The sequence below is a fragment of the Theobroma cacao genome, chromosome 1 (assembly GCF_053813885.1).
Source record: "Theobroma cacao isolate CCN51 chromosome 1, ASM5381388v1, whole genome shotgun sequence".
NCBI lineage: Eukaryota > Viridiplantae > Streptophyta > Magnoliopsida > Malvales > Malvaceae > Theobroma > Theobroma cacao.
This window is the reverse complement of record NC_142639.1, coordinates 28,353,855-28,365,337: the sequence shown is the minus strand read 5'-3', so window position 1 is coordinate 28,365,337 and position 11,483 is coordinate 28,353,855. Positions and strand designations below refer to the sequence as shown.

General features: G+C 31.3%; 2 protein-coding genes across 3 annotated transcripts; both read right to left on the bottom strand.

Moving 5' to 3' along the window:
* Window positions 1-448: 448 nt before the first annotated feature.
* LOC18612956 (kinase C substrate, heavy chain-like protein) lies at window positions 449-4,846 on the bottom strand. 2 transcript variants are annotated; one of them, XM_007049953.3, is made up of 5 exons: window positions 4,600-4,841; window positions 4,401-4,514; window positions 3,381-3,476; window positions 2,218-2,397; window positions 449-1,347 (listed from the first exon to the last, which is right to left on the bottom strand). In XM_007049953.3, the coding sequence occupies exons 1-5, from the start codon at window positions 4,715-4,717 to the stop codon at window positions 1,250-1,252; spliced, it is 606 nt and encodes a 201-aa protein (XP_007050015.3). In that variant the 5' UTR covers window positions 4,718-4,841; the 3' UTR covers window positions 449-1,249. The 2 variants fall into 2 exon arrangements, with proteins under 2 accessions (XP_007050015.3, XP_017975479.2); XM_018119990.2 differs by lacking the exon at window positions 3,381-3,476 and having other exon boundaries at window positions 4,600-4,846.
* A 4,308-nt stretch (window positions 4,847-9,154) lies between these two features.
* LOC18612955 (LOB domain-containing protein 16-like) lies at window positions 9,155-10,220 on the bottom strand. The gene is made up of 2 exons (XM_007049952.3): window positions 9,605-10,220; window positions 9,155-9,213 (listed from the first exon to the last, which is right to left on the bottom strand). The coding sequence occupies exons 1-2, from the start codon at window positions 10,218-10,220 to the stop codon at window positions 9,155-9,157; spliced, it is 675 nt and encodes a 224-aa protein (XP_007050014.3).
* Window positions 10,221-11,483: the final 1,263 nt, after the last annotated feature.

The following is an 11,483-nucleotide window of genomic DNA, read 5'->3' as shown; positions in this document are numbered from 1 at the left end:
TTATTCACAAAATCTATGAGAAATATGGTGTGGTGAAAGAACTGATTAGTAAAAATTATCAATGAAAAATTATAATGAAAGATACTTCATTGATAATTTTTTTTTCCTCTACAAAGGTCCATTATTAAAATTAGTGGGTAAATAACATTTGTTTAATGAATTTAAGAAATTAAAATAATTAAATTAAATTAAAAAAATTTGAAATGAAAATATTAATCATGAGATGATTGGACTTGAACCGATAGCTGTGTGCACATTCTTTTGCTTGAGTTTTCCATAAATCTTGTTGAATCTGTAATATGCAAGAGTTAATACTTAGTTGACCATCAAAATTACTTAACAATCAGTTTTAAAACGTTTGAAAAATGAAAAAAAATTAATCATTTTAGAAACAAGACATTTGATTCGCATTTGAAATATCTTTATTATCTTCATCTTCAATCAATAATTTCTTTTTTCTTGGCAGTAAGACTTACTTTTCCTGTTTTATTCATTTTATCTGTTTTGTTCGGCTTAAAAGTAGGCAAGGCCTAAGCAAGATACATACTATTTTCAGTATGGACTTGAACTCTTACTATTTTCTATAATATGTACTTTTTGGTTTTTAAAGCTCTTAAATTCTTAATAGGTTGACTTACAAGCATAAAGTTATTTACCCTTTTTCTCTTTATGGACCGGGCTGTAAGTTTTTACCCTAGCCCAATTTTAAATCTTTCCCAGCCTATTGAGATGTAAGATGATAACGTCTAAATATTGCATCTACCCTCTTAAAGTATAAGATTAGGAGCAAAATTTCATATAAGAGCCTATTCACATCCTGCATGTACATGTGCCCAAAAACCACGGTCCAGGCTTCAATAGGTCTTGCTTTTGTATTTAATACTTGCTATCCAAATATATAGTCAATTCACATATCAAGGATGCCGAGTATAACAGCCGCATACCAAGTTGTATACTCTTTCTGCGTACACCTTTTCATCACTATAAAAATGTATGCAATTGAGACACCATTGTCAATGATCCAATCTCAATTCTGTAAGCCTAGGTCAATTACAACAGTTATATTATAAACAAAATGATATATACCCCCTCTACTCAATATGCCTCCAAGGAAACCTTCTAAAGAATACACTAACATGTTCTGGTAAGAATCACGGTAAAAAGGAGATGAAAATTAAAAAGTGAAGAAAAGAAAAGGATATTCTAGAATATTACCAAAAATAAAATAGCGAAACAATGGTTGGTTCCTTCATCGGTAATGTCTTTTCTTAGACCCAACACGCTTGTAAAATTGAACCACCAGAAAACAACAAAGAGCCACCTCCGCTATTATTAACATCTTCAAATCTAGATTCATCAAGGCCCAAGTTAGTGTTCATATTTTCTTTTAAACAGAAGAGAAAAAATCACATAAACAAATGTATGCACCCCAAATGACATTTACAAGTCCAACAGAAAGATGACAAAATGATAAAGGTTCTAAACCTTGACAAAGTTTTGGGAATTAATTAGCACATCTCTAGTTCATGTCACATCTACATTGGACTCTTCTCACCATCAAAATACAAGTTGAAGCTAGAGATCTCAATTACACCTGTCCCTAATTGGCAACCCACCTTCAGGAGGTGTATGAAGGGATGGGAGAGGTTACCCCTCACCGCACTGCCATGCCATGCCCACCCCATCTCGGATATTTGTATTCTGTATTAAATATGCATTATACTTTTCAAGATTTGAACTTGTGGATTAATAAATGTTTAAAGTCAATATACCATATTAGTTAATATTCGTAATTGATAAATCTTTTTCAGTACAGCATATTTTTTAATTTACTGTAATTTAATTCTTATTTAATTACATTATTTAGGGTCAAATGTAAAAATTCAAATCATAAATTTCACGTGTTAGTATAGCAGTTTAGAACTTCAAATATTAGTTTGAATGTTTATTCAAATGTTAGTTTAAATGATGAGTGTTGTTGATCGGGGGAGGGGGTATCCATAGGGGCAAGGATGAGGGAGGGGAATGAAGGGTAGGGGCAGGTACAGGGAGTGCATTCCCCCCGTATCTACCTCGCTGCCATTCCCTAATTGAAGCTTAACTTCTTCAAACAAGAAATAAAACTCAAAAACAAACTGAAACACACACTTGAAGTGAGATTTTCAAGTCTAACAAATAGATGATGACCATTTCAATTTCACGAATTATTTTCAATACCTGCAAGCGTCTGAATCAGATCTTCCAAATTAATTCCAATAATCTTTTGCTTCACTTCAGTAGAGTGCAGATTACTTGTAGAAATATAATTTTCAGATTTGTACTCGACATTACCACCCATGATGCATGTGTTGGGACACATGATGCCACCATCATACTCATCACTTCCGTCACAGCAGTCTGAAAGATGACGCATTTATTTAACAAACAATCAAAATAAGGCAAATCATACAGACTAGTGTATCAGTCTCAGAACAAAAGAATTTAAGAATTAGTACTAGTAGTAAAAAAGTGTCAACATCATTAGAGCATTCATTTGGAGACTTGTTTTTAGTTGTAGAGTTGGTCCTTAAAACAAATAAAAATTTAAGAATGAGTCACAAAAAGGCATGCAAAGATGCAATCCTAGTTGTTCCTGCTAAACCAATAATTTAATTCAAAGTATTAAAAATTAGGTTGAAGTTTGAATTTGGTCCTTTCATCTCAATTTGATAGTTTGACTCTTTATCCCAATTTCAATGAATTTAGTCCTACACTTTTAATGAAAGTCAATTTAAGGACGCTTGATAATAGTGTTAATCTTATACTTTTAACTTGGATGACGGGTCATTTGCTGATGACCTAGCATGCTGAAGAGAATTAATCTTTTGACTTTGCAAAGCATATCAGTCTCAAAAAATCACATTTTATTTTAATTAAATAATAATTGATATTTTTAAATTCTAAAAAAATAGTATTTTATATTAAAAAAAAAAGTTTTTTTTCGTAGATAAAGAATCAGGTCAACATGTCAAATTATCAACTAAAAAAAGCCACACGACCAAATTTAACCACAGAAGTTTAACATCGTTACTTTAATTCCTCAATTGACTTTTGGCAAAAGTATAGAGGTTAAATTCATTAAAATTGGAGTACAAGGACCTAATCCTTAGAATTGAAATAACCTAAAAATTGTTACAATAACATCCACCACCATGGAACCCAAAAGAACCACTCCAATTATCAGAATCACTAGCTATCCCATTCCATGAAAAATGAAACATTTCCTGGAACATTGTTAGTTTCTAGCCTGAACTATCTATCCATGTTTACAAAAGAATTACTGCAACCTTAACCAGTTGTAAGATCATAAAGAAGATCAAAAACGTTCAAATAATACTGACCACAGAAACGATCATTGACACGAGAAGAAAAAATGAATTGAGGCATACTTCCTACGTTCCTACAGTAAAATTTGCCTGCTGGGCAAGCTGAAGTCCCTGCACAAACAAAAAAGGGGGGCCAAGGGACTCATGAAATCAGTAACAAAAAGTAATGAAAAATAATATTTATTTCTAATGTTCAAATCAATCTTTGCAGAAAAGAGATATCAAATGTACTTCCCTATTGATAAAACGCACATAATTAAGTAATTAAATTGATGCAACCAATATCATTAGAAAGCATAATTTGAGACGGTGTACCCAACTCCAGCACCAAAAACTGATGAAGATACCAAATTTTAGTGCAAAGGTAAAACGTTTGGTACACCAGTCACAAGAAAGATTGACTCAAATCATGATGAACACAAGAAACGGTAAATTTCAATAAGCTAGGTTATACAGTAGTTAAGACAAACACACGAGGATAACTTTCTGCTCCATTGAAAAGAGAGACAGCAACAACAACAACTAATGGAAACACTTCTAACAGAAGAGGGTTATGTACCCACAGTTTCAGAGAAACTAGATACATATTTAAATAGGTTCCCTAACCTCTTGTGTATCAGTAGCTTGGCTGTTGACCTTGATCCTACTAGCAACTCATCTTTGAAATGTAAGCTTTCCACAGTTATGATCCCTATTTTCTCTTGTTTGAGCAGATATGGTAGTTAATGATATTTCATCAATTAGCACTTAAAAGCTCTCATAAAACCCAAACTATCGAAAACTAAAGTAATCAGGATAGGATCGTCAAGGTGCAATCTGCTTTACCATACAACCAATTATCAAAAAATCTGCTAACTAAATTGCATTAAGCCATCAAAAAAAGACCACGGCAGCACAAATTACAAAACAAGCAATTGCAGTTTAAGTTGGAGATGGAATCAAAGCCTAGCAACTCAGATAAACAGTAAAAAGAATCTTTCTCCAAACTTTAATCCAAGCATTTGGATTGTGAATTGTGACAGATAAGAGCAATACCGGGCTCATCGGTGCCGTCAATGCAGTCACAGAAGTTGTCGTTTAGGCGGTCTCTGTTGAATGATTTGGACCCATCCTTACACTTGATAACCTCCGCAGCGAAATACTTCTCATCTATTTATAAATTAAGAGGAAAAAAAAAACTGATGAATATATTGAGTTGTGAGTAACTAGGTATGGAAATTGGGAATTGGAATACCTAGGGGGTGGATACCGAGGGGAAGAGATTTAGACGGAACAGAAGAAACAACAAGGAAAAAGGAGACAACAACACAAACGGAGAAGCAGTGTTTCAAACTAACACATGATGTCTCCATGAAAACACTTCTGGATATCCTTCAATACCATTCCTTGTTTCCTCTCACACCGTAATGAGGCTTTTGGTTTAGCCTTCAATCGCCCCTTCAGCTTGGACTTGACCCAAGAGTCAATGGGTCTTTTGTTGTTTTTTTTTTTTTAAGACTAAAAATATTGAATACTATTATGAAATAAATTTTAAAAGAACAACCATAAAAAAAATATTTAGATAGAATAAAAAGATTTTATTTAAATGTGTATTTATAAATAAAGTGAATGGACTTATTTATAAATTAATAACTTTTTATTTATATTGAATTTACAATATGAAAATAACACTAAGAAATTAGATAGATTAAATCTTAATATTCATCCAATCTAAATTACATCCAAATCTAGATATACATGGTATAAATAGATATTCACAAAAATATTCATAACACTTCATTATTATTTTGATGCATAACCAATTAAATTTTGATGCTTTGTGTGGATCAGATAAATATCCTACATTTACATTTGAATAATATAAGCCTATATCTATTGTTCATCGAAGATATCGAAGTATATGTTTAATTTTTTCCAATATCTTAGAGTTAGAGAAAAACTATTAAATCATGTATTGCTACCAATATACATTAATGTTTCAATTGCAATAAGATACGGTACTTCAGGATCAAAAAGTTTTTTATTATCCTCACGAGGTTAGTAAAGGTCTTTTTTTACATCTGGTGACCTTACAACTATTGGTGAACTCAATGGACATACTTTGTTCATATAGAATTATTTTAGCCTTTTTGCTGTATAATTTGATTGACGGATAAAATTTTATTTGTCAAGTATTCAATCTAAAAAATCAAATAAAACTTTGTTTTCCAAAGTCTTTCATCTCCAATTCTCTCTTTAAGTAATCCATGGCTTTTGATAGCTCTTTAAGAGTTTCAATAATATTCAAGTCATCAACATAAATAGCAATTATCACAAATTCATATTTGAATCTTTTTATAAAAACACATGAGCATATGGGATCATTTTATAACTTTTTTTCAACAAATATTCACTAAAACGATTATACCACATGCGTTCGGATTGTTTAATCCATATAAAGATTTAATTTAATTTGATCGAAAAAATTTCTCAAGAATTCAAATTTTGTGCTTCAAGCAACTTAAATCCTTCATGGATTTTCATATAAATATCGATATCAAGTGACCCATATAAATAGGTTGTAGCTACATTCATCAGATACATTTTAATCTTCTCATATATTTTCAGACTAATTATTATAAACTTGTAATTGCATCCACCACAGAGAATATATCTCTTCATACTCAATATCAAATCTTTGGGTAAAACCTTGTGCTACAAGTCGTGTTTTATATCTCATAATCTCATTTTTCTAATTTCGTAGTTGTACAAATACCCATTTATATTTCATTGGTTTTACACCATTTTGATGTACAGATTACAAGTCCAAAAACTTTACGTTTTGCAATTGAATTCAATTCCACTTTGATTGCATCTTTCCACATTGGCCAATCATTTCAAAAGCAAATGCATGGGAGTTTTAACATGAATAATTTAAGTGCAAAGCTCATTCAAGCAATTTTAATCATTTTTGTATTTCTAAACTATAATCAATTTAAAGCTAATAAAACTAACACCAACTTTTCTAATAGCACCTATCCAAAAGTAATCCATTGTTAATACCTTGTTCTTGAGGCAAAACCTTCATCAATAACAATCCTTTCACTAACTTCACTACTTAATCTAATCCAATGATCAGTGGCTAAATCTAACCTAACTAATAATTCATACTTCAACTAGCTAGGGATCTAACCAAATTTATCTTAGTGAGCTTGAAAGTACCCAAAACCACTCAAAAACCTTTATTTTTGAGAGTGAAATGAATCTTTAATGAGATATAAATTCTTGAAATCAAAATCCAAAGTTTAGATGTTTAAAATGAGGAAACATTATCTCTAGAAGCCTTTAGAATCAAAATTTAAACTTGAGTACAAATTTCAAATACTTGAAAATGCTTGCAAATGATGGGAGTGAGTCGAGAGAAAAGAAAGGTTGAGACTAGAGAGAGAAAGTGTTTTTGTTGTTTTGAAAAAAATTTAGGGTTTTAGGGTTTTAAAATATTAAGGAAAAGTCTATCTTACCCTTATTTTTTCAATTTAAGATGGAGGTATCAATACTTTTGGAGTAAGTATCGATACTTTTGTTCTATATTTGAAAGTATCGATAGTTGTTCATCAAGTATCAAAACTTCATTCATCAAATGCATTTTTGGGCTGCAAGTATCAATACCTTATGAACAGGTACATATACTTTTGGTACAGAATGTAGTTTTCAAGACTAGAACCAAGGCATTTGACCCTCTCTAAGTCCCACATTTTAGATAAACTCATTTGGCAACCAAAATACACATTTCTATGTTGTACATGTTCGAAAATATTATTAGAAATCACAAATTTACATGCTCACCAAGCTAAGTTACTATTTTAACATTTATTAATATTTGGGGTTTCACACCACTATAGCAAAAATCAACCTCTCTCTATCTAACTCTCTTAGCACTTAGTAAAAAGAATTTTCATAGGAAAAAAAATATAGAGCATAGAACATCTTTCATCAAGAACAACAAACAAAGAGAAAAATGGTATGATGGGTTGTCGCAAGATAGTGTTTTTTGATTAGGTTTATGGGCTCCATAATAAAAACAAGGTTGATGAGTCAACTTAAATCTTGGAGAAATTAACCAAAAAGCTTAATAAGTTTTTGGTTTCATATTATTTTTGAGTTTATTTTCATTTTATAAAATCACTGGAAATTGGAAAGAGAAAGAATGGAGAAAATGTATCAAATTAAGGTCTAATGTTAATAAGTTAAAGCAACATTGAAATCAAGTGTTGGACCAACAAGTTAATGGAGTATATGCTATTAGCTGGTGGTCTAAAGTCTCTAAAAGCAAATTAGTTGATCAATTAATTGATTAATGTGACTAAATTTATGGCAATATGAGTTATCGATGAACTTTGATTAATCGTTAACAAATTTGAATTTTTTCAACATTTGAAATTGGCTTTTCATTCTTAAAGACTGTAATATTTGGGAAGAAATATATTCATTCATGAATAGGTGTCCAATACACCATTTGAAGCCTATAAAATATACTCTCTAAGAGCCCTAACAACAACAAACAACAATCAATCATTCTAAAATACTTTCATCTTTCATTTTTCATCTTGCTTTCAATATTTTGAGTCAGGTTCAATTGTCTTCAAGAGAATCTCATAAATTCAATCTTTGATTCTCTATTTTATAGACATGGTATCCTAGAGATAAGGTTACCAAGAGTTCATCTACATCCTAGTGGATAAACTATTACCTTAAGAAAGCCTTCTGAAAGTGTCTTGCTTAAATGCACACATGCATGCACACAGAGACAGTCCAATAACTTTAAAGACATAAAGCGAAATATTCAAATGATACTCTTTTTTTTTTATTGAAATTAAGAAAAAAAATTTATTCGCATTTTGAGATGTAAAATTTCTAATTAAACTTTTATCATCAAGTTCTTCTAATATTTTATTTTAATTGATAATATAGTCAGTCCATTTAATCTTTCTTGAAATATTTTTGATCTTCGAGTGTCACTTTATAAATATATAAAAATAAAAATTTAAAATTGTTTTGAAATAAATATTTTTAAAAATGAGAGTATTTATTTTTAAATATTTTTAACTTTTAAATTTATTTAATAATAAGATGATAATATTTGATTAAATGATAATGAATTAAATTTATACACTAATACTGCATCAAATACAAACTTTTTTAGAAACAATTATTTTTTACATGGGACAAATATGACAATAAGTAATTCTTTCCTCTGAGAAGACGTTGAGAATTTTAATTATTTGGACTTTTAAATGGGAAATGAGAGAATTAATAAGGATGTGAAAGAGAAAGTAAATAGATATTTATTAAATCTAAGAGAATAGATAAATATTTTAATAATTATTTTAAATTTTATATATTTTTAATATAATTAATAATATTATTATTATAAAATTAAGAAACCTATGAAAATTTGAAATTAAAGCCACTGCTTTGGTGGCTTTACCCTTGAGCCGGCATTGCATGTACACACATTCACAAACACAAACATGCACACACACACACACATAAGGTATCTATCTTCCTTTATAATGAATCATAATGAATGAATTCTGGGAATCATCACTCGAATGCAATCAAGGCCAATTTTTGAGGAAGTATTCGACTGCTAAAGGACAAATTAAGAGATCAAACCAAAAAGGAAATATTCAACTTTAACTCAGTCGAAGATATATAAATAAGAACTTCAATCACATCTGCATGCATGGCATGCTAAATTTAATTTACTTTCCAACGGTACAGTCTTCTCGAATCCAAGAAATTAAGACCTATAGTATGTTATCCCATCTTGTGCTTTCCAGTGCCTTGCCATTGATATGACCTACATCTGAAGGAAAGAACAAAAGAGGAATCTAAATTATAAATGAATTTGGGTTCCAACTTTCCTAATTAATTAGTTTAGTCTAGTGTCTAGACCATTCCGATTACCTAGAATTTTTCTCGGAATATTTAAAGATTGGGAAATTAATTTGGGGGTGCTACTATCATGGAGAAAACCTTTGTATGGAAATATTAGTTGATACATATAATTATAGCTAGGCAGATAGGTATATGGAATATTGTAAGCTTGGTCATGAAAGATTATGAAAGTAATTGTGTTTCTAATACAGCTATAAAATGGAGAGAACACAACTAAAATCCTAGAAATTAAACGACAGGATGAAGTGGGGTACTCGTACTTTTCCTCTGGAAATGAGATGTTGGCAAATTTAAGTTACCTGAAGCGTAGTATTGCAGTGGAACAAGGGTAGTAGCATTGTGGATGCCTTTTTCTTGCACTGCAGGTTTGTCTGACTGTGAGGGGTAGCCGTATGTGGTGAAATGAACAAGAGAATCTCCATGATCGTAGCGCAATGCAGCATTGTTAAAAGCTCCTTTAACATCAATTCTCTTATTACTATTGTTATTCCATTCTGCAACAGCAGGAGGCATTTTGAACGCAGCAGCAGCAGCAGCAGCGGCCTCATCACCTCGCCCTTGCACTTGCAGGAGCATCATCTGGTTTTGGCTTTTATACAACGTGAGCTCTTCATAAATTTTCCTATACTCTCCGTAAGGCCCTAACACCGGATCCTTTTGCCTACAAAATGCCTCCCAAATCAATGAATCAGCAACCCTTTTTCGATCTTCTTGAGTATTGGCATTGCGCACTATTTTTGTTGCATTGCTAACACCGAAAACTTTGTGCACCGCCTGAAATTCTCGACTCCTATCCGCTGGAAAATAAGGTGCCAGAATGCAATTTTCATCGCATTTCTTCCTTTGATGCTTGCATGCAGCGCATGCTGGATGTACTCCTGCTGCTGCCACACCGTTATTATTATTCCTTTGCATCCTAATTGTTTAAGATGATCGATTAATACGAAAGTAAACTATTAACAAACACTACTAGCTAGTCAAACTTTTACATATGTTATCATCATCAACCTCACAATAAACTAACTTCAATACGTGTGTATATAGATATATAACATTCAGGAGGAAATTAAATCAAGAAAAAATTATCTAAAGACTTGTGAACATTAAATTAATTAAGGAGAATGAGGAAGACATCCAGGTAATGTACAAACCTTGTATAAAGTTGTTTTGGAAGGGAATGAAAAGTGAATGTGTGCATAAATAATATGGAGGGGAAGAGGATGGGGCAACAACCCAAGTGTTTGTCTAAGGTGCACGTAAAGATTGTCTAATTGAAAAACAATTGAGTTCTGGGGAAGAGTTTATTAGAGTTTAGGTGACTCATATGAAGAATAGGAGTTAATTTAATTAAGAAGCTGGATATAACTATATAAACAATACAAGTTGTTTTAAAAGGAAAGAATAATTCTAGACTTTTTTTTCATTTTTTTATAGGAAAAACAAATCTAAAATACTTTTCGATTACGTTTTATTTGATTGATATTCTTATATTTTCCTTAATCTTTTTTTTTAAAAAAATTAATTGAAAACAAAATGTAAAAAATTAGTACGTGAGGGATATATATAGTATCGGACTTGAATATTAATTAGTAGGCGGTACACAAGGGATGAGGGGAAACATACAAATCATACGATTATAGTGAGCGGCAAAACTTTGTTATAGAAACCTCTCTTTTTCACCCTTCAAAGGGTAATGTTTTGCCTATTCTTAAACCTCATTAGCAAGGCTTTGAATCACATAGTCAATTATGAGAACGATACTCACAGATCTTATAATGACCACAATAGGTTACATTTCAACATCATAAATCATATTTATATATAAATCACTTCTATTGATGCCTTGATCAATTGTGATGGGACTCCATCCCTTAAATGAAAGTAAGCACATCATAAAACATGTTAAGTCAATATAGTGGAGAGAGAGAGAGAAAGAGAGAATTTTATATAAGAGGGTATATGGTGATGCCCATATTTAAAGGAGTGAGAGATTCTCTTAAATGAAATGTGCTGGCAAGTTTTAGCTGGCCTTGTATTAGAGATGCAAGTTAGGGAGACAGTTATTGATTTTTCTTGAAGATAATTATTAAGCATTGGCCTAGCTTAGACTTTGAGCTTTGATCACCTAATACTTCACAACTGCAAGGTTCAAACAAAACCATGCATTGAAACCAAATT

Excerpts from the sequence above, each read along its gene's own strand:
- LOC18612956 (XM_007049953.3), bottom strand. The coding sequence starts at position 4,717 with ATGGAGACATCATGTGTTAGTTTGAAACACTGCTTCTCCGTTTGTGTT. Across the intron at positions 2,398-3,380 it reads TGTCAATGATCGTTTCTGTG|ACTGCTGTGACGGAAGTGAT; the intron begins GTCAGTATTATT and ends GTCATCTTTCAG. Across the intron at positions 1,348-2,217 it reads TCTGATTCAGACGCTTGCAG|ATTTGAAGATGTTAATAATA; the intron begins GTATTGAAAATA and ends TGATGAATCTAG.
- LOC18612955 (XM_007049952.3), bottom strand. The coding sequence starts at position 10,220 with ATGCAAAGGAATAATAATAACGGTGTGGCAGCAGCAGGAGTACATCCA. Across the intron at positions 9,214-9,604 it reads ACTGCAATACTACGCTTCAG|ATGTAGGTCATATCAATGGC; the intron begins GTAACTTAAATT and ends TCTTTCCTTCAG.